General features: G+C 29.8%; 1 protein-coding gene across 1 annotated transcript in view; it reads left to right on the top strand.

Annotated features, from left to right (window-relative positions):
* Positions 1 to 27274, top strand: part of LOC126735075 (neuroligin-1-like) — a 545354-nt gene that overhangs the window by 449018 nt on the left and 69062 nt on the right. The window contains exons 9-11 of the mRNA XM_050438970.1: positions 2046 to 2211; positions 10492 to 10978; positions 19540 to 19816. Coding sequence (XP_050294927.1) covers positions 2046 to 2211; positions 10492 to 10978; positions 19540 to 19816 — 930 coding nt within the window. The remainder of the gene's footprint in view (positions 1 to 2045; positions 2212 to 10491; positions 10979 to 19539; positions 19817 to 27274) is intronic.

Here is a 27274-nt window from a genome sequence, read left to right on the forward strand (position 1 = left end):
ATAAAAAAATTACCAAAATTTATTAATTTTGGACATTTTACTACCTTGCGTTAGCGCCTGTTAGGGTACTGGTCGCGAGAGTAGGTAATTATTTTATAAATGTGAGTAATAGATATTGCCTACGTTAGCCGTGAGACTGGTCGTAGAAAATAACTATTTCCCGCTTAACTTATTCCCTGTTAGCCGTGAGACTGTTCAGAAAATAAATTAGTGAAATAAGAAAGTTTTTTGGTACAATTATTTTGTGGTTACTCGTAAGACTGCTCGCATAATATAAATATTTTACGCTTAACTTATCTCCTGTTAGCAGTGAGACTGGTCAGAAAATAAGTTAAGTGAAATAAGAAAGTTTTTTGGTACAATTATTTTGTGGTTACCCGTAAGACTGGTCGCACAAAATAATTATTTTACGCTTAACTTATCCCCTATTAGCCGTGAGACTGCTCAGAAAATAAGCTTACGCCAAACCAAGTATTTTTTTTTATGGTACTTAAATTGCGTTGGAGTTGCTGAAGTTGCTTCAAATTGCTTGGAGTTTTCGGTCCCTGGTTGTTTTTTTTTAGGCCCGGAAGGACCATGAAGAGAAAAATTGCCAGATTATTTCTTGACAAACCCTTTAACTGTTGTGAAGCCCTTGTATGTGACTTCTAGTCGATTAACTCATAGGGGGTTTTAGCCCTTAAGGATATTTAGATGAATACCACTGCGGTCAGTTTAGTACTGTCTTTAATAACGTAATTTTCTCCTATTTATACAAACGTAACTATATACAATATATGACATAATTAGTAACAATGATTATAATGCAATAGATAAAAACTGCTGACTGCTGCGGACTGCGTACCTGGCCTCATTCGGTTTGCTATGTTATAGGTGGTTCTATTTTTCAAATAATAATTATGGTAAAAAATATGATTGAACTATTTTGTATAGTTATCCCGATTTTATGTCTAATATGAGATTAGACAGACTCCTGTAGTAAGAGAAGTTGTTAAAGATTTTTATGAATATAAGATATCATATCCAAGAACTGTTCAAATACGGAATTATAAACTCATTTTCAAAGTTTTACTATAAGTTATTTGCCATATCCACTTAAGTTATGCTTAAGTTATGGTTTCATTAAAAACAGAGGAATCAGTATGAGTACTTATGGTTTAAAAATACACTCTTTAACATCCATTACAAAGAAACAAACTGCAATACTGTATTACGGTATACGATTTTAAACTGAAGTGAGGTTTCTCTATTTCACTTACTGTTTAATTTTTAAGTTGTGCAGTAAGTAAACTTTTTCTTTTGCTTTTATTATTAATTTTAGTTTTCTACACTTTTTATAATAAATACTCTATATATTATTCTTTAGAAAATGGCAATCTAATCAACTATTTTGGTTCTAACATTTATTTTCCTAAACAAAGTTATTTTGAAAATTAATTTTAATAAAATAATTCTCAATAAGTCCAAAATTTAATTAATCTCTTTTCTAAATTTAAATTTTTAAACTGTAGGCGATATGCAGAAAGTAATAAAGTATTTATCTTACGTTAAAGTAATAAACATTTCAATAAAATTGACAGCTTACAATAAAGATTATGAAAAAGGTAAAGACGGTGACCATTCAAGTATATTACTATAATAAACAAAAAGTAATAAAATTATTCCTAGAATGAAATATTAATTACTATTTGAAGGTTTTTTTACGAATTGCTTTGAAAATTCTTAACAAAGGATTATGTTATGCAGTTAATCTGATTAATTAGTGGCTAAAAGTTGTCTAAGAAGAAAAATAACGAATAAATTTCGATTTTTACATTGACATAATAGCATTTTACCTTTATGAGATACAATCAGAATTACTGAAGGAGCTTAACGCCATAGCGTGAGATGTAACAGTTTTAAAATTCGCTTAAACAGATATAGCCTTTACTATAATGAAGATTCAATAAAGACTTTTTCAGAAAAATATAATAAATTGCTTATTAAATATTATGTAGTCATAAAGTATGACAAGACTACCTGTAGACTATCATGTATTGTTTCAGGGCTTTTTCGCAGAATTATGCTTCTAAGTGGAACAGCCTTAAGTCCATGGTCTACAATTCACAATGCTGATAACCTGAGGGTAAATATTGGAAAGCAGATGGGTTGTCTGCCTCAAGATGCCAGAGGGGATGACAATGAAGATATTGCTGCTTGTATGAGATCCAGGTAAGGGCTTAATAAAATATTTCATAGTCCACTAAAATGAATGTGAAAACTGCTATTATCATGATACTATTTGCCAGTATTTAAGGATCTATTTGGGAATTGGCGGTAAAATGTCGATCTTGTCAAGAGCAATTTCATATTTATTAGTAAATCCTTGTTAATAGTAGGGTTCCATACTTGCATATTATATGAGCGAACAGCACATGTGTTACAGGGCACTAATGCCGCGTGTAGCGTATAAACAATCTCATTATATCACCTATTTAGCACGCCGCATATTCATGTAGACCTGCTCTATCCATAACCAACTTCAATGGATCGTGCTTTATTGACATCTATCGGATTTAAATTAGGTTCCTGTTTTGTGATAAAGAATCTATATTGGGAAGTAGAAAAATAACGACTTATTACTCATCAATAAAAAATCAAGAAGTAGAAGTCATTTTTTGTGAGATGAAACTAAAGGAAATAGATCAAAAGTGTGAATTAAATTTTTTTTCGAACGATTTAGGAAAACATATAAATCCACATTTATTTTACATAGCGCATTCTTATTTTAATTAATTTCTTGTTTTAATTATTTTTTTTTTGGATTAAATTAATATTATTCTTCGCACATAAAATATACAAAATTAAAATCCTGATCCTGACTTCAGAAAAAATTTATCCTAAATAAAGCTAATTTTCCTAGTCCTAATAGAAAGTTTATTACTATATCCGTTAAAGTTATGCCTAAGATATAGTTTAGCAAAGTATAGGCGTAACAGTATGGGCACTTATGGTTTAAAAATACACTCCTTAACATCTGTAACAAAAAAAAAACTATACAACAAAATTGTAATTATGAAGAAAACTAAAATAATATTTTTATTATATACGATTTTATAACTATTATCCTTTAAAGAAAATTTTATTTAAAATTAATTTTATTAAAAGACCTCCTAATAACTCCAAAATATTTTTTTTTCTTTTTTAAAGTTTAATTTTAATACTGTAGGTGATTTCAAGGGGGTTGCAAAATATTTATACTCAATTGGCCAAATATTTGGTAATGTAATAATTATAAGTATTAAAGCTGAAAAAGATTGACTTTTCTTTAAAAGTAATAACAAACAGGGTATAATATACCATAATATTTAGTGTGTAATAGAAATAAAATATTAAAATTTACTTATTTGAAAAATGTTGAGTATCATCTTAAGTCGTTAAACGTGATATTGGTATACCTTGTTTCTTATAGTTAAAAGCGCTAATTTTTCTAATATGTTTAAAGAGTTTCCACTTAATTCTATCCTGTACTATTAGTTGTCTGCTATTTTTCTGAGATTTCGTTAATTTACCTTAAAGTAAAATTATTAGCTAACTTAAGGTAATACTAAATTGTTTAGATTAGTAAATAAAATATATAGAAATAAATCAATATGTAAAAGGATTAAGCAAAAGTAAGAAAATATTATAAATGTGTAAATTTACATTTATATTGTTAAATTGCAAATGTATAATTTCAAATGCTCCCAAAGTATATATAATATTTTTAATTACTGTTTTCCGACTAAATAATTCAATTAAAATACTCTTAATATTTGCCAAAAGAGATTTATTATATATAAGAGTAATAACAATAAATGCAATCAGTAAATATTTTTTATGTTAACATTATAATATTACATTTTTAAATTTCCATGTATAAATAAATGTTTTTATTATATGGATATCATGTACAAATGCAACATAATTCTGCCAAAAAATTGATGTTATTACTGATCATTCAATGGAAATTCACGGGGAAAATGTAAAATGGTATTGCGGAAAAATGATTAATAATATTTACTTGCATGAAATTCATAATGCGCAAAACAAAAATCAAGATCATCTGCATATTAGACATAATCTGTTAATTAAAAAGTATGATGATGGCAAGCTGATAAACAAAATTTATCGGGGTTAAAAAATTCTTAATTAGATCTAATTAAAGTACTGATAGATTTGATCTACAATTATCTATTGGATAATTTTATAAACGACTATGCAAAGAAAGGGAAATCTGATTTCAAAAGAAATGAAAGAAAGTGAAAAAACTTAAATTTTATAGTTATTATTATCAAATGCTTTACTAAAAATAATAAATTTAAATAAAATAAGTTCCATGTTTCTTTTTTAATAAAAAGCTATAAATAAAAATGATAACAGAAAATTCTTTAATAACCGAGCAGCTACCATAAAATTGGTGACCACAAAAAACTAATACTAACTAGGTCAATACTGATACGAGTTATCAAATACTTAATACTTTTACTTATTTTTTTTTCTTTAAGTAATAAAAAAGTTGATAAATAGCAAAAAGTTATTATTAGCTAAGCAGTTGCTAACAGTATTTTTGCTGACCCTCAATGATCTTTTGAAAAATTCTTTTTTACTGAAATCAATAAAGATTAAATTTAAAATAAAAATTGGGAACAGAAAAAATTAGTGCTAACTTAGCGGCTACTGACAACATCTTGGTTGATCCACAATTTCCTCCTAAAAAATTTGTAATCTATCGAATGCATGAATTTCTTTGTTTCTTTTTTCTTAAGAAAAAGAAAGTTGACTAACTTTGTCAAATGCTTTGCTGAAATCAGTATGAATGACATGAATCTTTTTTTTTTTTAAGGTTGATGAATAAAATACAATTTATTGATATGATATTAACTAAGCAATTACTGAGAACCGTCTTCATGGTTTACGATATTTTCCTGAAAAATTGGATAAGCATGTCAAATAGGTTGCTAAAATCGATATTAATAGCAAATTTAAAAACAAAATTACAATGGATACCAAAATAAAAAAAAAATAGGCAAACAAGAACCACAATAATCCTAATAAAATTTTAAATAAAAGAATAAAATGTTGCTGCTTTTTTACATGATGTTTGAACTGTCTTTCTTGGAATAGAAAATAGGGCACTAATAGGTTGGGAATTTAAAAACTGCGAAATAGCAAATATTTTGTCTTTTCTCACATTAATAGTAGTAAGATTATTGTTAGACAGTAATATATTTACTTATAATAATAAACTGAATAAACATTCTTAGTTCGCACTAATACAAGTGCTGATTTCAAGCAATTTTTGTAAATATTTATACAGGTTGGCGAATAGAAGACTACATATAAGCATTATAAACAACAACACCGCTGCTCACTTACATTCTGATGGTTAAGCGAAGCGGCGGATTCTGATCGTCTTATATGCGATTTTCGACATGGCACAATGCAGGCTGCTTATACCGCTACCAAAAAAGTTCAATTGATTAAATGGTTTTATGGACGCAATTCGGTAGTACAATGCAGGGATTTATTCTCAGTAAATTTTGAAAACAGACCGATTCTTGTACTAAAACTATTTTAAATATCGTGTCAAATTTTGATAAATCTTTTTGCTTTCAACAATGTAGAAATTGTCACATTAAAGCTTAAGAGCCACCTATTAAAAGTGTCTAGGATATAGAATTGCGGAAAGAAATGGTTTGTTGTGCTGAAGAGGACCTGGATATGCACCATAAAACTGCAACGAGTGTGTGGAAAAAAACATGGATAAAAATGTTTTAAATATTCCAAAACTCAAGAGGTGTTTCCTGAAAACTAGTGGCAAAGAATGGCATTTTGTGAAACCATGATGGAAAAAGCAAATGAAAATTCAAATTTCTTAGAAAACATTCTGTTTTCAGATGAGTCCTCTTTTCCATTGCATAGTAAATAAAATTCTTTCATTGTTTATTATTGGTCTCAGGAAAACGAGCACAGAAGTTTTCAGTTCCGTACTCACTACCCTCAAAACTTGAATGTTTGGGCTGGTATTTTTGGGCGACCATATTATTGGGTTACTTTTCATTGATGGTACTTTGAACGCCGAAAAATACCTTGAGATTCTACAAAACCAAATTCCGTCCTGATATAGACCTATGATCAGTCTATTTTCAAATACAAAATGGCTCTCCTGCACATAATGCAGTTAGAGTAAAAAAAATTATAATAATACTTTTCCAAACCGCCTTATTAGTAGGACTATCAATATTAAATGGCCTCCAAGATTTCCAAATTTATCTTTAAATGACTTTGATTTTGTGGAGTTATCTTAAGGAGACTAAAATATAACTATAAATATTAAAATATTAGTCCAACAACGTTTTAATTCTCAATATGCAATGCACAGCATAAAAAATATATGTAAATGTTCCTGTATTAGAAAAATATTATAACAATGCCGCAAAATATTTTTCTAAATTTTGCCGCAAGAGATACGGCCCCCACCGACGTCAGACGCTTACTAAAGTTAAATTTAAAATAATCAAATTTGAACCTCGAGCACCAGCGTAATGTCACGGCGGCGGCGTTGCAACATCTCTCCTATTAGAAACTTTATATGTATAGTGATCCATTCGCCAATCTGTATACTACGAACTTCTCTGACAAATAATTATCGATTTTTACTTTTAACTACACTCCATCGTACATTTTCTTGAGAGCTTTTATAATACAGTGACTAAGATTGGTTTCCTATAAAACTTTTCACAACTCGTTAACATGGGCTATATCATAGGCTTTCTCATATCTATATGAACATAGAATGACTTTTTTAGTTAACGGTTGACCTTTCTTCTGTAACTTGTTTTAAGCACAAGATGTTATCCGTATACTTTCCCCTGGGTCAAAATCCTTATTGTTCTTCTTCTTCTTCTTCTTTGTTCATCTATTCCTGATCAATGAGATCTCGAATAATTCTTGCATACAGATGACTCATGGTGCTGGTTGCAGACTTTGTAGTTTGAACATTCCAGCTTACTCTCTTTCTTATAGAAGAATATTATATATACCTCTTTTAAATATTGGTTAATGCACCAAGTGAGTTGTGTTGACCCACTTTTGATAAGTTCAGTGGGAATTCCTCCTGAACCTGCAACCCGACCGTTCTTGCATTTTTGATTTGGTCAATATTGACTATAATTGTCATCAATACAAACTTATTTCTAATAAAATTATATGTTCTTATTACTTTGACATTTTTAGTGTTAACTGTCAAAAATTAGCACTACAAATGTCTTGGATCCGAATACCATGCGGACGTTATTTGCCTCTACGACATCATTTCATAAGCCACTCAAGGCTCTGTTTATTCACTGGAGCATGTCGTGAATGTGAACATCGTCTTGAAACTCGACTGGAATAAATTCCATAAACCTCGGGATCCCTGGAAATTACTTGCCGCTGACGGATTATGCGATTTCTATGGCGCTTACGGGGTTAAATAAGACCGCGTATTCGTGTCTTATGAATGCATTCGCTGGGATATTAGTTCTTGTAAGGACAGCGACGTTATTAAATTTGTTATTTAAATGAATATAAAAATTACTCGAGACCTTAATGTTTTTTAAAAATATCATGTGAATAAAACAAAGAGAACAGAAAAAATAAAACAAAACCTACTATCCGCGCATCTATATTCTGATCTTAGGTTAACATAATCTGAAATAACTAATTTGTATCTATATAATATTATAAACTTTAGCAATTTTCAAATGATCCTTAATGGCCAAATTAAATTTATAATTTAAATTAAAAATTGTAAATAATACCATTTATAATTTTTTTTCTACACATGGCATTTTGGGATAAATTTACATAATTTCAGGAGGAACTTTTTTTTCTTTGAAAGCTTAGCCTATTTATTATGTTATTTTTTTAAGTAATTGCTGCATATATATACGAGATTAAATTAATGCCTACGTATACTTGTAAATAAATTCCTAAAAAAGAATACAGGATTTTAAGCTTAAAACTGTTACATATCTTTAATTAAAAAGTCAAATGCTGCACTACGGACGCATCAACGATAGTGACGATAAATAAAAGAAACACGTACATGTCGGTAAATACAAAGTTAAAGTAAAAAAACGGGACCGAACCTTTTTAATAAAGGAGATGTTAGTTTTAATTAAAACGTTCATTTGCAAAGGAAATCGTTTTGAAAGAGACTTCAAGTGGAAATAGCTCGCGAAAGAAATTACTTTGCATATAAATTTACATGAATATTTAAATGTTTTACTGTAAGAATTAAAAGAGGGTTTAAAGTGGTGAGTTGTTTATTTCTTTAATTTAAAAGTTTCAATGTGGTCCTTTATTATTTTTAATTAACAACTTATAGCTATTAGTAAGATTTTAAATAATAAAATACTATCAATAAAAAAATTGGTTCTAATTAAAATTCTAACAAAAATGGGCTTTGGGTAAAAGTAATAATTCTTTTATTATTTAATTAAAAGTCGTTTGTTATTTAATTTTTCCTATTTGTATTCAGTAATTAACTTGGGATTTATATGCTCCCTAAAACTTTTCTCTTTGCTCTTAAAGAAACGAAACACCACCCGACTTTCGGAGTGAGGTTAAAGCTTAAAAGCTTCTTAACTTAAATACCTAAATAAAATGTTTTATATAAATATTATTAGTAAAAGCACTAAGAATAATTTATTTATGAAGATTTATTTAATACTTAAGTACTTATTAATAAATGAAATTGCGGTTATAAAATATATTTTAGGAATTAGGAAGGTTTAAATAAGTCATGATAAAATAATAATAATTCCCAAATTAATAAAATGAGTAGAAAAATTTAAGCTGAGTAGAATATTTGGACAACAGCTGTATAATTGATCCAAAAGAATTGGGAAAAATGTTATATTTTATTAAGTGTCTATAAAAATTATAATTAAATTATATACATTTTTCGACAAATTTAAGAGCACAACTGATTTTTTTTAAATGACTTTATGCAAACTTGATATTTTGATTTTTTCATATCTTGCTATAGTAATTATCCTATCAATTTCGTAGGAACATCTTCTTCTACATAACAATAAAAATACATAAATTTATTACATAGGTAAGACAAATAACAAAAATAAAAGTTCTTAAATTTACAACCATCAATAAGACTTTAGTAATATTTAAACTTTATTACTTTATAATAAATTAGTATCTTTTTGACATCCATTTTAAAAGACTTAATAGTTATAATTTTTTTAACGTTCGAAGATAATTTATGGAATAACTTTATGCACAATAAATGAAGTTGGTTTTTTGTTGAGGTAATAAGAAGCCGATATATTCAATCATGCTTAATGCATATATTGTCATTATTTTTAGTTTCCTAAAGATAGGACCACAGGATTTTATATATTTAATTCTTTTAATCACTCGAATTATACGCTTTTACAATTCAAATACATTTTTAGTCATGCTGTTACTGTCCCAAAATGTAATACCGTACTTGAAAGCAGCTTAAAAATTTGCAAAATACATCCTTTTTACTGTGTGTTCATTCTTATACTTACTAGTTACCCTAATGTTATAACTTATAAAATTAAATTTTCTTAATAATTGTGTTATATGAAGAAACAAGTTTGAAAATTCATAGGGATATAACCCTAAAAACTCAGAATTCTCTGCAAATGGTATGTCCGTCCCAGTTTTGAAATTTTCAGACATCTATCCTACTGACTGCAATTACATCTATTATTCTGAAGATCAAAACATTGTTTTTTTCTGAGTTTAGCACATGATTTTTCCTATAAACCATTATGTCACACTTTGCGAATAATTTTTACTTTCTTCCTTTAGATCATCAATATTATTGGTGTCCATAATTAAATTTGTGTCATCAGCAAAATTAAATGCTCTATGGCTTATCCTATTTACTATAGAACAATTTATAAGAATTATAAAAAGTAGTGGCCTCAGAATACAACCATGTAGTATGCTCATTGTATTTGATGATAAAGATGTCTGACCTTATAATCTATTTTTATTATACTTAGCAACTGTATGCTGTTGCTCAGATTTGAAGACCACTATTTAGGTGCATTTTCCCTGACATCGTATTTATTAATTTTTTTTATTAGCAACTCTCCGTTTAGACAATTATATCACAAATATAACTAGCTAACGCAAAGCTTGCGTTAGCTAGTTATATCTGTGATTATATGTTCTATCTAGATAAGTCTATAAAAATTTAAAATACTATTTAACCCCTTTAAAAGTATTAAAGTTTACTGTTTCAATAAAATCATACAAAGCCGTAAGTGTAGATTTATCTTTTAAATAACCATGTTAATTTTTATATTGAATGAGTTAGTTTGGTTCACAAAACTAGTCAGCCGTGTAAGTGTTTTTATTAGTACGTAAAAACATGCTTATAAAATGACTTCTTTAAAAATGTATTTTGAGACAAAATTAATTTCATTATAGACCTCTGCAAGCACTCCTGGACGTAGCCTTAGAAAATGTCAGATTCATGCCTCGAATCGCACCATCTCTACCTCTGGACTCAGAATCAACCGATCCCAGTTTTGCCATGGAACATGCTAGTGACACTTTCATCACTTGTGAGGTAATGCTGGGCATTACCACCACTGAAAGTTACGCCGACTTTAACGCCAACGATATCCAGTATGGATTCGAAGAGGATCAACGTAACCGGATATTGCGGACTTACATTAGAAACACTTACGTGTATCATTTAAATGAAATCTTTAGTGCGGTAAGGAACGAGTATACGGACTGGGATAAGCCGATTCCACATCCGATAAACATAAGGGACTCTACCATGGAGGCTTTAAGTGATGGACATACGGTTGCGCCGAGTGTTAGGGTCGCTTATTTGCATGCCCGACGTGGTGCCAAGACTTATTTTTTTCATTTTGGGTATCAGACGAAGGATAGTGATTATCCACAGGTGAGTTAGTTGTTTTTTAATTTAATTATAATACAGGAATATTATGAGAATATAGTATTGTAGCATTTTAGTGTTCGTTTAGGTGTGAGTTATGAACGCACAAAAACAGTTAACTGATTTATTACTGCGTACACACTAAACACCATGACTACTAAAAATACCTATTAATACAGTATTTAATTTGTACTCTTTATTTCAATTTAAAAGTCGAGCCATATACTGGCCTCCTAACGGCGCGGGCTCATTATTTATTAGATACATAATACATTGTGCATTCATTCAGATGTCGTGAGTTTCGGGATTCTGTTGGACTTGAGACGTGCAGATGAGATATATTGATTAAGGTTTATACATTTGCTTATATGACCACACCGCAGGAATTGATTTTAGTTCTTAAAAATGCAACATGAACATTGAAATATATCAGTTGTCAATTTAAAAACTTCCCACTCTTAATACTATTCTTGCAAATAAAAATATGAAAGATTGGAAAAAAACGTCAATTTTATTTGTGCACTATAAATAAGTATATTTATACTTTTTTTGTCAACCCTCTAAAAGAGGTAGATGTCACCCTTAGAATCTTAAATGAGAATATGCGTCAAATGGAACATGATTAAAAAAAAAGATTTAATTCTCTTTTCACTGATCACTATATTGCTTCTTGTTAGCTTAGAAGTTTGTAAATAATCGTATTTCAAGTTGCAGAAACATTTAAATTTGCTGCAAAAAATAATATTTTAGTTTTCAGGTTAGTGTTTACATAAAACCTATTGTATTGGGACTCTTTGTAGTACAAATGATTAGGAGAGTAGGTTAGACTATTAAAACACTCTCTTACAATTTTTCATAAATATAAAGTCTGCTTTTGAACTCCTCCCTAACATTTCATAAAACTTTTCGAGAATTTACTGGCATTCTGGTAAAATTCGTTGTTTAAGACCAGCAATATCAGTAGGTTGTATTTTATAAATAATGGATTTAAGATGTCTTTAAAAAGAAGTCTAAGAGTGTTAAATCCGGTGATCTTGGAGGCCATTCAACTGATCCCCTCACAAATAAAATGTCATTCCAATTTTCCGTATTTTGAACTGCAAGTATGGTGAACAGGAAGTTTTTAATTTCACACACTGCATACATGTTTATTACTATTAGAATAACTTTAATCCAAAATATTAAATGGTAGTTTATAGGATGAAGACAGGATTTTTTTTGAATAATTTAGAAGTCTTGTAATGTGAGTTTAACTACCCATGCAAGCAAACCAAAGGATAGCCTAGAGTATATTAATAGAAGTATATTTTTAGGAAGTTTACATCAATGCAATCTTTGAGTCGCAAGGCATCATAATTTTTAGATCACAGACTGGTCATCTGTGAGTAAAAGCAAAGTGCAAGAAAAGTAACTACTTCCTTTTCTTTAATGGGATATTTGTTTTGATCTTTTGTCCCGGTTTACTCTTATAGGTGTCTATCTAATAAAGTATATAAATTATACACTGTTGTGCACTTTTACTCAACTCCTTCAAATATTCAGCATTTACTATATTTGAGGTTTCATCAGTGAAAAGACTTAAATAATTTGATTTGGTGTGAAGAGGAAGGTCATTTATAAAACTAGATATAAATTTTTTAGTACAGTGCCTTGGAACACTTCGGTTTTTACACCTAATCACTAGAAACACACATATTTACATACTGTCCATCTCTAATGTAGAACTTTAACCAGTTAGCTGCTGCTCCCCTTATGCCTAATCGTTCAAGATTGTCAAGCAACAACGTCAAATTAATAATGTAAAATGCCTTTTCAAAGCTAATAAATAAAAAGTTTTGACCACCTTCAACTCACCATCAAGACTTTCAAGAACTTTTGGACGAAATGAGATTATGGCCTCAATGGTGGAGTGATCAACTCCATGTTAGAGAGATATATTATATGCAGCTACAGAGTTTAAATGTGTCAAGAATATTCAGCAATCTTTTATAAAACGCCTTTTAAAATATTTTAGAGAAAAGTATAAATAAAACTATTGGTCTATATTTCTCAATTTTGAAGATATCATCCTATTAATCGATTGGAATTATTTTGACAGTTTAAATTTCTTTAGGAAAATAGCTTTTCTCAAAAAAGAGACTATAAAAAAATGATCTTACAAGCTTTTAACAACTTTTTTAAATAGGGCTATAGACTGCCTCGTCTGGATCACTTTGGAGATATTCGCTTTTCTTAAATTTATCTTCGATAAAAGGCTTTAAAAAAATAATATGTGCAATTTTAGTTTCCGATACTCCATCTTCTCTTCCATGTATCTGCATTCATGTATCTCGCTCCATGTATTAAAATTGTCTTATAAGAGTATCTGCGAATTTAATAAAGTAACTCTAGTATGACTATTCTATCTGAAACCAACGGTTTGTTGTCTTGGGCTTTTATCCACTAAGAATTTTTTTTTATGAAATAGAACTAATTATACCAGTGTCAAGTTCTGACTTCGTTGATCACAACAAAACAGATGCTGATCGGATCTGAGTGAAATATTAAAAATTCTCAGCTTTTTCCAACTAGTTAGTTTTGAAATTTTTTTACCTAAAATTTGGTTCAAGAATGCTCTCTTATCAGCAACCATTTTAGCCAATAGTATAATAGGACTTACCAAAGATCTCATTTGATGTAGAACGATCAGAGTATTGTTGCAATGTTATAGATAAATACCATAGTGTTTGTAATCTTCAAAATCTGTTATTAATTTTTTGGTTCAAAGACTAGAAAACAGATAAAAGACCAAGAAACTCATGGGGCATGATTTGTTTTTATATATTTTGTTAAATAAAACTGACTACACTAGATCTTACTGAGTTATGATGGAATCTGAGTAAAATACCAGAAATACCAGCAATTTAATTTTGGATGACTTTAATTTAAAATACATGCCATCGGAATTGGCTCTCAAAATGTGTCATATCCGGGTAATTATGAATGTACCAATGAAATTTTTAGGCAACATGTCAGAGTTTTTTCGTAATCAACTGTCCAAGTTAAAGATTTTATATTTTCATTAAACATAATTTTCCGTGGAACTTTATTACATTGTTCTATCTCGTTTTGATCGTTCTGGCAACTTCCAATAATTCAGCTCTCTAGTAACTCCATTAATACTAGTGCAATTTGTCTGATTCTGCCCTTATTACAAATGATGAATGCTGAAATATATTAGATAAGAATTTATTAATCAATTTAATTTAAGCTTTAGGAATTAAGAGACTTTATTTACTTGCTAACGTAAAAATTGCTACGAAAAAAGAATTTAGCTTAGGCACAGAATTTGAACTCTTTTGAATCTACTTCGATTCTTTAAAATATTTATTATAAAAGAATAAATCAGTCTTACATTATTTCATTTTCGTAAATTTAAGTCCATTTTTGTATATTAAACATATCCATAAATTCAACAGAAAAACTTGTATTCATTTTAAAAATTATTTTAGTGATATAAAGTCGGCTCCGAATGGACGGAAGTTCATTGTGATGCTAAATGAAAAATACCTGCTGAAATAAACAAACTTTATTGTTAATATTTTATTTTTCATTATTTAAACATTTCTGCTTGAAAAACTTAAAGACCCAAAACATAGTTTTTTCCCTTCGTAGTGATGATATTCAACTATAGTTCTTGGATGTGTCCGTCAGCTTGTTCGTTACACTTAATAAAGGTTGACTTAGCGATGTCATGTAAAATGACTAATTTCGAAACTTTTTAAATGTATTTTCCGTACAGGGTTTCTTACACTTGTCTATTTCCATATCACTTACGTACAGGGTGCCTCAATTTAGAAACTTTTGCGGGGTATCTCTGTTATTTTTAACGTTAACGGGATGCGGTATTTACGATAGAAGACTGTTTTTTCGTAAAACGAAAGATGCCGTCAATAAAATTTTTATACCTCTCTTGGTTTTTAAGATTCAGGGCATTTTTAAAATGTTGCATTTTGGGGTCTTCCTCATATCTTCGGTATCCTTTAATTTATCGAAAATTTAAAATTATATTCTTATAGGTTTTTCCAGTAAAATACACGAATGCAGATATTTTTTGCTAAATACTACTTTTATGTTATAAACCAAACTTATATTTTTTTATGAATGAAAGACCCTGTAGATTTCTAGAATAAAAAAATTGAATTTTTTTACCGTTTTAAATATCAGTCAAAAAGTGATATTTTAAAATTAAATGAATAATTTTATAATAGGCCAGGAATAGCAATATACAGGGTGTCATTGAAATGGTGTAAAAAAATTCGGGGGGTGATAGTACTCCTAAAAATTTTTAAAAAAGTTCCTATAACTATAGGGTGGAAAATGCATATTAAGGGAGTTAGGGGCACTGAAAGGGTAAATTTAAAAAACGGTTTTTTGAAATTGTAGGCTTAAAAAATGAGATAAAATTTCGAAAAAAAATCCTCTGCCATAAATTTTGACCCAAAATCAAATGGTGATACTGAAAAATAATTTGGAAAATCGGAAAGGGTAGTTTTTGCAAGGGTAGGGAGTTAATTCGTGAATAACTTTTTTTAGGTTATTTTCTTCGCAACGTGGGTTCATTTTTTAAAAACTACATACTTTTTCCTACAAAAAAGGTACTCTTGTTGCACATCGCCCAGAACGATGGTTTTCGAGAAAATTGAAGGCAAAAAGTTTGCTCTGATGGGCTGCTAACTGGTTAAACAACATAAACTTATGAAAGTTATGGGGTTTCAAAAGTAAACAAGTAGTTATTAAATAATTAATTGAAAAATCAAAATTTCACGATTTTTAAAACATCGTATTGCTTTAAAAAAACGAAATAAACCAATTACCAAAATTCCTTATTAAATGCATACTTATTTGATTCATTAGCCTAGTTTACACCGCGAGTACCAAATATTCAATACGCGGACCCAATCCCCTATTCTCCGTATCCATCCAAAGGGTACAAGCTCTTGCTTCGGCAGACTATCCCGCTCGAGTCATCTTCTGTCGTTGGTTATTAAGAAAACAGGTACAAGAACCCCTTTTTTTGGCAAATATTTTATGCACGGATGAAGCTGGGTTTACGAGAAATGGAATTTTCAATTACCATAATACACATCACTGGTCCGATGAGAACCCTCAGGCTGTTGTGGAAAGTCGACACCAAATTCGATTCTCAGTTAATGTTTGGGCGGGAATTCTTGGCGATAGACTTATTGGACCATTTTTTCTACCCCCGAGGTTAATTTGACACCTTTTGAAAAGTCGCTTGTTATTTATAATAATAAACATTTTAGGCTAAATGGTCAAAGTTACCTTAATTTTCTAATACATGATCTACCAGCACTTTTGGAGGAAGTTCCCATAGCACAGAGGCAGATCACGTATTTTATGCATGATGGTGCACCAGCTCATTTTCCGCTAGCGGTGAGGAATCATTTAAACCAAGTTTTTGAGAGGCGTTGGATAGGACGTGGTGGTCCACAAGCTTGGCCAGCAAGATCACCAGATCTTAATCCATTAGATTTCTACTTCTGGGGCCACTTGAAAACTTTGGTTTACTCAGTGCCGATTAATACTGAAGAGCAACTACGTCAACGCATTATCGACAGTTCCAATCAAATTCGTACAACCCCAGGGATATTCCACAGGGTACGCAGATCATGGAGAAGAAGAGCAGATGTCTGCATTGAAATGAATGGTGGTCACTTTGAACATTTACTATGAATGAATTAAGAAATGCATTATTTTAATAAGGAATTTTGGTAATTGGTTTATTTCATTTTTTAAAGCAATAAGATGTTTTAAAAATCATAAAATTTAGATTTTTCAATTAATTATTAATTAACTACGTGTTTACTTTTGAAACCCCATAACTTTCATAGGTTTATGTTGTTTAACCAGTTAGCAACCCATCAGAGCAAACTTTTTGCCTTCAATTTTCTCGAAAACCATCGTTCTGGGCGATGTGCAACAAGAGTACCTTTTTTGTAGGAAAAAGTATGTAGTTTTTAAAAAATGAACCCACGTTGCGAAAAAAATAACCTAAAAAAAGTTATTCACGAATAAACACCCTACCCTTGCAAAAACTACCCTTTCCGATTTTCCAAATTATTTTTCAGTATCACCATTTGATTTTGGGTCAAAATTTATAGCAGAGGATTTTTTTTCGAAATTTTATCTCGTTTTTTAAGCCTACAATTTTAAAAAACCGTTTTTTAAATTTACCCTTTCAGTGCCCCTAACTCCCTTAATATGCATTTTCCGCCCTATAGTTATAGGAACTTTTTTTTAAATTTTTAGGAGTACTATCACCCCCCGAATTTTTTTACACCATTTCAATGACACCCTGTATACCTAGCAAATAGGTATCTTTCATAAAAGCACTTTTTAATTATTTAGGAGTTTTATTTTATAACAGTAAGTTTCTAACAAGAGTTTTCTAGCATAAAGTAACAATATAACAAATACAAAAAATAACTTTATAAAAAAAATAAAAAACAACAGCAACAACAAATCTTTGTAATTCTTTAAATAGCAATAAAAATAATCATTGGTGTTTTACGCAGATTTTGCAAAGCTAAATAAATTGCCTCTCGAAGTTCTGCCATCGTAATATTGTTTTAAATACTAGATTTTTTATATAGGCATATAAAAATATTCTAGAATTGAGTGATCTGCAGGTCGTAAAGGCCATCTAACTGGTCCGATTGTATCTATCCATCCTTTACAAAAGTTATTATAAAGAAACGCCCTTAAGAGCCTAGAGTTGACATGGTGCACCATTTTGCTAAAGGTTAACAGCAAGACCTCTAGTTTAGGATCTACATGCCGTAAGACCTCTATTTGTCTGCCAGACTAAATCATGACACTTCAACTCCAAAGGTACCCATTTTTTCTGTTTATCTAACAAGCACAAACTTATAATAATATTATAGATTTTCGTAGTCATAATAGCTCACTTAGCTTCGGGAATATAATTCTTCAAAATTTTCAATACTCTGTATAAAATATACTAGTGTATCATAATTTACATATGCTGCCATTATTCGAAGAATTTAATTAGTATGAATTAATTAAAAATACCAAAAGAAGGAAAATTAACTGATTCTGGAGAAAAAACCAAAAAACCGATAAGATACACCTTTATTTGATATTAAATTTATTTTTGTTTTTCCTCATAAAAAATAGCTATGGTCTACTATCAAATTATGCATTTATTTTTAGAACATTGTCATTTATTTTCGATTTTATGACAAAAGTGTATACTATTATATATTTTTGAAATGGTAAAAAAAAGACATACTTTATAGTCTATAAATATACAGAGTGTTCTATTTAAAAAAAACATAAATTTGGCTTATAAATTATAAATAATACATATTTAATAAAAATTATTTATACCACTATATTGTACGAAAAAAAATCTATAAGAATATTATTATACTTTTCTAATAAGTTAAAGGATAATAGAGATATGAGGCGTGTACCAAAATGCTAAATAAATGCTATGAAAATTTTGTTAGTTGCATCTAATTTTTACGAAAAAGCATTCTGTCGGAAAACCGCATCCCATTAATGTTAAAAATAACGGAGATACCCCGCAAAAGTACCCAAAATGGGACATTCTGTGCACTTAGGACTGTCTATTTCAAATATTTTTAACATACTTATAAGTACGACTCTGCCAACTAAATAAAATAAATAATTGAAATAATTTCTTTCATAACCTCGTTTCAATAATTAATTTTCTACTTGAATTCGGGCAATGAGAAAGAGGTTTCACTTGACAGAAATGCGACAGTTGAGTGACAAATGCGAAAACCAAAAAGCGAAAAAATCGCCAGAGATGCCCTAACGTTCATAAGGGACAAATTGAGGAAAATTGTAGGGCATTGAATGGAGCACATGGTAATTAAGGGGCATCTTAATGGAATTCGTTTATTGTGGGTTAAACTGATGAATAAGTCTATTACGGGCTGATGTACACTTGAGAGTAAAAGCTGGAGAAGCTTTAGAAAAACTTTTTTTTTTCTGCTAACTCTTTTCCCTTGCCAATTAGTAAATCCTCAATTTAACTAGATAAAAATTTAACATACACATCTCCATGCGTACTTTTAAAATATTTTTAGCTAAATCTCTAGTAGTTCATCTCTTTTTCCTCCTTATGATGTTTTATATCTTTTCTCGATTTTCCTCCAGTAATTTTTCTCATTATTAGTTTAGTTACTATTATTTAATTTTACTTTACTGTCCAGATTGGCATCGTCCTCTTCAAATAAGACTATTATCACATACCTGATTACAGGAGTCTATATAGCGCAGTAATTCCACTTATATTAAAATTAAAATTCTTATAGTTCTGGACCTCTTTAAATTACTTAGTGGTAATGCTTATTTTTATTAGCTGTTGGTAGATTTCAAGGAGTTCTTCTCTTCTTCTTTTCTAATAATTCAATTCAGCTTTCAATGTTTTTCCTTTCATATAAATCTGTTTCTTTTTAAGACATATTTGCCTTATTTCAAATTAAAATTATTTAATAATCTCTTTTTTTTAGCGCCTTGGTAGTATTAGAGGCGAGGACCTCACCTATATTCTCGGCCAACCTCTAGTGGGAGGATTTCCTTACTTTCCCCAAAACTACTCCAGACAAGACATGGGAGTATCAGAAGCCTTATTAAATTTCGTCAGTAATTTTGTCAAAACTGGAGATCCGAACATACCGGGACTTCATAAGGAAGTACCTGATTATGGTACGCCAAAGGAAAAAACCAGATATAGAGGACTCACTTGGGACCCTTATGAGATTGGTACGCAGTTCTACCTTAGCATAAGTAAGTACCTACATAATTCCTTATTATGTTTAAACCTGATTTATATTTATTTACTTAAATTTATTATTAAACCCAGTAAAGGGATTAAAAGCAACTTTTTTTATGTTTAATACGGTTTTAATCCACTTGGGTGCATAAATCGCATGTTGTGAACTTCCGCAAGCTTTCAAAACCGGTAAAACCGAAAGTTTTAAGCTGCCCTGTCAGATCAAATTTTCTTTTTAGACTTTATTCGTATGGAAACGGTGCAAATTAATTTGTAACCGCTTTGGAGTGGTTAAACTTGTTTGCGATTTACTTGTTGACGACATGAAAGGTATATTGGGATGTACGTTAATAGAATTATGTTTTTCACATACATATACAGGTGAGTATTTATTTGGTTTAGTTGTCAAAATATTTAAGCTTTTTTTATAATTAATACAAGTAAATTTAATTCAACCTCCAGATGCAAGTAATTTATGATATTTTTATTTTTAAATCAATCGAATAATTTTAAATTTTGTTAATTTATCATAAAAATAATTCATTTGTTAGGCCTTGGTAGAAATTTTTGATTATCGGTAAGTATTTTATAATTGAAAAAAATATATTGGTCCATTTTTAATTAGTAATAAGAATATAAAAACATCGTCAAATTAATTCAAGAAATATATATTTTTTTCTAAAATTGTTTACAAATGATATAAAAATTGTATTTAAAATACGCGAAGAAAATAAAAAAATATTAAGTTAAATATTAACGTATTCTTATTAATAAATTAATTTGTTGTTTATAAAGCAACAAAAAAAATTCAGATATTGGTTAAAGTCAAAAAAAAAATTAAATTATCCCCAATAAGGGATCACAGAACTTAAATTTTAATTTTTTCTGTAATCCTATATATAAGAAATTAAATCAGATTTTTTTGCGGTTTTAATAAGCAATAAACGAACGCAAAAATGACAAATAATTTAGGATGTATTCAAAATATTTGAATCATAAAGCGAAAGTTAAAATTAAACAATATAAGTTGTTACTTTTTTTAAAATTAGTAAAATATAATATTTTTTATATAATTATTAAGTATGGTAATATTCATTATTTTAAAATATAAAACAATAAAAATACTATCGAAATTTTAAACAATTTTCATAAAGAAATTACATTTTTAAATTTTAATCCTATCTGAAATGCCAAAATGTAGGTATGTTTTATGTAAAAAATTGCAAAAAATAAATAAATTGAAATTTTTTGTATTAAGAGAGAAAATTGAGAAAAAAAGAAAATAAGAAATTGTATGAGCCTATTTTATGTAACTGGAGAAATTAAAATTACATTTTTTTGAACAGAATTAAAACACGACTTTTTCATAAATAGAATCCTAAATAAACGAAATTAATCAACTTAAACTACAAATTACGAGCAATATAGTATAAAAACTATGAAAAAACTTAACGTATTTATATTTGCAAAATAATATCCCCATACAGGTCTTAAGTTGCCTAGGTGTATTATATTAGTTTCTCAATATGTTTATATTCAAATGTTATCAATATTTTGTATGAAAATTTGTAACCTATATGTAATATATTAATGTTAAATAAATTTCTTTTTAGTAAATTATTCATTCATTTAATTAATAAATTTTGTTAAAGGACCAAATTTTTTCATGTTTGTTTTTCCTTTCTATAAAAATATTATATTATTATTATACCTATATTTTATTATAGGTATAATAATAAAATATATTATGATGTAAATTTGAAAATCACCAAATTTGTTATTAATTAATTTCTCACTAATTTTTGATATAACTACAGTTGCAACATCCGAAATAAAATAATTATCATCCCCAACATACATTGTTTAAATGACAAATTATTATAAGCACGTCGTAATTTCATCCAATTAACTTCGTTTATAAACAACAACTATGTACATAGTTCGTTGTACCGGCAACGGTTCAAATATGGTCTATTAATATTCCACGTCTGCATTTAAATGTTTATTGATGCCGGCAATAAAATTATTTTCTGGTTAATCCGGAATAATCTGCATTATTAATTAAAATCCTCCTCGCGTAAACATTGATTTAATTTACGATGATCGGAACATTGCGTTAGTTTAAAACTCCATTTTAAGCATTTTTTTTTTTTAATTTTAACTACAAATATTTACATTCGTCGCTATGTTCTCCCTCTGGAGCCTATCTTAGCATTAATATGGCAATAAAAAAATAATTAAAATTAATGACAAAGCGAAACGGGTGGCTTAAAATACATAATAACGCCATAATATTTGGAATTTAAGCCGTTAGTCACGAACGCATTTTTTATTACCTCGAATGTAAAAATTACGGGGGTCGTTTTGCCCTTAAAATCCCTTTTAATAAATACAGAGTAATCAAGCGGGGCTAAGCGGCCGAATTATCCCCGAAACAGACAAATGAGGGACACATTTTGAAAAAGCCGATTTTAAATGTTGCGTGCGAAAGCATAATTCCCGGCTGAAATTTTTCATTTATTTCCGCCGGCCGAGATTTACTGCTTGTTCTCGTTTTGTAATTACTTTTAATTTCCGCGGAAAAGGGCCTCGACGCTGATGGTATTTATACGGAAAAGGGGTTTTAATATGGGGTAAATATGTGCCACTGTATTTTTATATCATGCTATAAAAGTTTATTTTTGTAACCGGTTTATTTATTTAGTTTTTTTTACAACTCTAAATAGTACAGTCAATTTGGTTCACAGAAATCATCTTTGAAATAATAATTCTCACAACTCGGACATTGTGTGCAATATTTGATTCGGATATTCCTTCTTTTGCACATCATACGTGTCATTAAGTTCTGTCTTAATTATCTTATATGGTCCCATAAATATTGGTTTTATCTTGGTGCCTAGCCCTACTTGATTCTTCTGGATAGCAAGTAGGTCAGTAATCTAATATTTTGTTGCTTTCTGTCTTATTAAATTATACGTATTTTTATTTTCTTTTTGTACTTTTTTATTGTTTAGGTTCGCTTCCCTTCTAAATTAACTTGTTCTTCGAACTGGGTTTTTACTTCTTGTTCTAGTAGCTCTATAATTTTGTGTTCTGTTTTATTCCTTATTTTAAGACCTATCAGTAACTCATAAGGATATAAATGATGCTCCTTTAGTAGGTCGAATGTATAGCTCTTTGTACCTCATCTAAATGTTGATACCATTTTCCAGCATCATCTATTGAAACTCTTGATAGAACTGAAATTGTAATTGAATTAATCCTTTCAATTTGAGTGTTGGCTGTTGATAAGCCAATGTACTGATGATAAATGTCGTTTTGTTCGCAGTCATTGGAACTATGGGCAGTTTGTTTGATCTGAAGCAATGATGCCAAATGCTTATGTAGAAATGGCAAAAAACCTTTGCCCTTCTTTAAAATCATAAAAATTTGTTACTTATTTTGACAAGCAGAAAACAATACTATTGTTCCTCTTTAATAAAAAATGATAAGATACTCTATAAAGAGGTCAATAAGCCAAGTTAAATAAATGCAGATAACGTATATTAAAGAAAAAGGCAACAACGTCGCAACGCCGCGCCGCTTGATCGCATTGCTGATTCTACCGACACACGGAATCTTTACCAGTGACGGAGTCAAAAAATATTTACATGGTAAATATTTATTAATAATAGATTAGGTTTTAAATTATTAATAATATTATTGTTTATGAAATCTTTATACGTTTTTTTAATGTACTTCGTTAGAGTAAAGGTATCTATCTAACAAAAATAATTTTTATGGATAATAAATATTTAATAATTATTATAGATGTCCTCATAGGTTTTTATTTTTTTACGTTTATGACGACAGTATCATGATGTTATACCAGTATCGGTATATATTTGTGAAAAGATTGGCTTAAATCGTCTTATTTCTATGCTGCAGCATAAACGGCACACGTTTCTACCATCATAGCAGTTCACAAAAACACTCAAATGCGTCCTTTTTTCTTTTTCAAACAAAAACTAAAGAAAAAACACAGAATTTGACAAATGCCAAAAGTAAACACAAGGCCGTTTGACAAAATGACATTTCACAAGATGACATCAGTTTTTGCTTGCGCTGTTGCCCTTCCAAATTTTTTAGGAGCGGTTTTAAAAATAAGAATGTTATTTTTTTTTTGCTTTATTGATGTTATTTTTGCGCTTAAAATACAATTTTTTCTTTAAAATTCTCACTTTGCAATAACTTCTTTAGTCGATATTAATTTAGTAGGATATAACCATACTTACTTCCTCAATGAGTCAATAATAGCAAGAATGTGATGGTAATTTTTATGGGTACTCTCTAACGGTTCCAAATGGTATATATGCAGGGTTTGTAATAGCTAACTCTGTTTACGCAGAGGCTATAAGAACCTTTCCTGTTTTCCCCTTTTTTTATTTGACAAAATACGCGGCACGCATAAACTCATTATCCTCTTTATCTTATGTTTTAAAGCAAAAATGTAATACTCTTTTGTGATTGCATCTTTTATTTTCTTAACTAAGAAATGGCCTTCTTCATGCGCTTTCCTTAACTTATCCAAAGATATAACTAAAAAATCCTCGACATTAATCATCTTATATACAACGTCGTCTCTTAATACATAATTTTAAAAAACCTTGTTATCTTTAATTAACTCTTAGCTTTTATTTAAGTGTATTCTTTTAATTTTATTACTCTTTTAGTCTTATTATTTAGGCTATCCCTAGCAATCGTCATGATTGGGTCTACTAAATGCATCTACATGACGCATGGCAGATCCAGGTCTATGGAATCAGTGGTGACACATTGTGCATGCTATCCATCCTTCCGTTGACGAAGAGTAAAAATCTCCACAGCAGAGGCACTCCGCATCACTAACTTCACTGTCACTTGAGTCATTATTTTTCTGAATAGTGGAGGCTTTAGTAATTTTTTCTTTTTTGGTGATGATGCAAAGTTTTCCCTTTAGAATTTTTATTCTTTTTTTGCTCAGCTTCCTCTAGCTCGTTTTTGTGAGGCAAAGACGATAAAATAGCAGTCTTTCCTCTTTTACGAGAAACTCTTTTCTCAGTTTGTTTTATTTTAGGGATTGGAATTAATTATATCCTCAGGACTAACAATCTTAAAGCTTACCTCTGAATCTTTTGATGTACCTGGTTTGGAAATATCAATTGGTTCAGGAGTTTTTTCTTTAACTAAATTAATTTCCAATAGTTGTTCATTCATAGTTTGACTATTATTATTTTTAGATGGTAAGTTTTTATTTTGTTCAATATTTGTTGTTTCGGAAGGCAAAAAGTCTGCATCAGTGCAAACATCCTTATTAACTGGCCAAACTCCAGTTTTTAAAAATTCATTCATGACAGTAAGCGGTGTAGCTGCTCTGAGGTAAGTTAACAAAATAATTTAGTTATTTGTTGTAAGGTAACTACACGACCAGGATTAGCTCTAAGCCATTTGCGTACTTCTTCGGCGTAATAGGTTTCATTATAGCTACATCTAGGGCTTGTAGCTGATGGGTGCAATGGGGAGGGTAGCAGATCAAAATAACTCCATGTTCCCTGGCGTAATTAATAACTTCCAGGTTTTTTATGTGGGATGAATGTCCATCCAAAAGAAGCAGAATTTGTCAGTCTTTTGAGGGCTTGGCAAATTCAACGAATTTTTTGAACCAAATAAAGAATAAATTTTTATCCATCCACCCACTATCATTTAGCTCTACCCAACCGCCAGCTACTTTATTAAACCCCATTGCTGGAGCTCCAGATGCTGCTTCTGGTGTTCTGATTGAAAGTTCTGGATGTCGACGCAAAAAACTCTGCATCCAATCCTTCCCAGCTATGGCAAGTTCTTTATTAAACGGATGATCAAGTTCATTCGGCTCAGTTAATTGAAATGCTAAACGCCTGCATTCAGCCATCGTTAATCCAAACAATATTTTTTCCATGTGCATTAAATAACTTGCAAGGTCTTGTTCCTGTTCAGGAGTGAATATTGCCTTAAATCTATTACCTTAAAGTAACAACATACCCGGGATTTTCCCTAGCTTTTTTAACGTGGCGCTCTAATGTAGATTGAGGCACATTAACACTGGTAGATGCTCTGTAGTACCCCATTTTGCCATTTAATACTGCTATTACAGCATTCTGCATACTGTCCGTGGACCATTCGTGTCGGTCAGAATGGCGGTTGTACTTAAACATTATCTAAAACTAATAATTATTATTATTGTTTTATATTGGGTGGCTACCCCGTTTTGCCCAAATGCACATTTTGAGGTTAGGTATATTTTTTTTCCCTGTTCGATTAAAAAATTACTAAACATTTTTACACAGAAATGTGCCTAAATATGTATACTTTTCCATAAATAATAACAATTAAATATAAATCACAATTTATGGTTCACGTACCTTTTATTAAATTATTGACGAAAATATACCTGCACCTCTAAAACAAACACCACTCATGGCCATGGTCTTAAACTAAGCTGTACGAACCTTTGGATAGATGGAGCTGGCTGTACTCAAAATAATCACGGCACCCCGTTTTGCCCGCCTACCCCATCTTGCCCGCCTTTCCCCTATCCATCTATGGAAGCATCGGTATAAAACTCCATTTCTGCTCCTTGTGTATCAATTTGTAGAACCGGATTTTCAGATAGAGTCAATTTTACTTGTCTAAATAAGTTTTCTTGCACTTCTTCAGATTTAAGTGAGTTCATCTTTTATAAAAGATCGCTTAAGAGTCTTGAAATTTTCGAGTAAAATGGATTAAAGTTTCAGAAATAACTCGTAAGTTCTAAAAAACTTTGAAGTTGTTTTAAATTTTTAGCTCAGAAATTTTGTACAGCTTTCGTTTTATATTAAGATGGAAAAAATTGTCCGTTTTCAATTCGATGTCAGACAAACTCAACACTTTGCTTAAGAAAGTGAAATTTTTTCCAATTTATCTCCAAGTTATTAGCTATATGCAAAACTAATTTTAATCTAGTTAAACCTTCATCTTGGTTAGCTACTGGTAGAATAAGATCATCCATATATCGTAACATGACTCTTTATTTGACAAGTCTTTAAAAATCATATTAATAAAACGTTGAAAAACACCTGGCGAGTTACATGAACCTAATAGTACCTTTAGAAATTGAAACTGACATTGATGGGTCACATGTGACGTATATTTGTGACTGTCTTCTTCAACTAATATGCGGAAAAATCAGTTTTTTAGGTCTAACGTACTAAATATTTTAGCATTTTGAGGTTTATCTAAATGATCATCATAAAATTTTTGATAATCTATGCATACTCTAGAAGAAACATCTTTTTTTCTAACTACTACAACTGAACTTGCATAGTTAGAACTGCAGGCTTCCCCTCTGCCTTCTTCTATTCATTGTTGCACTTGTTTATCAACAATTTGCCTTTCAAAAAATGAATAATAATATATCTTTAAACATAATATCTGTA

The sequence above is a fragment of the Anthonomus grandis genome, chromosome 4, assembly GCF_022605725.1.
Source record: "Anthonomus grandis grandis chromosome 4, icAntGran1.3, whole genome shotgun sequence".
NCBI lineage: Eukaryota > Metazoa > Arthropoda > Insecta > Coleoptera > Curculionidae > Anthonomus > Anthonomus grandis.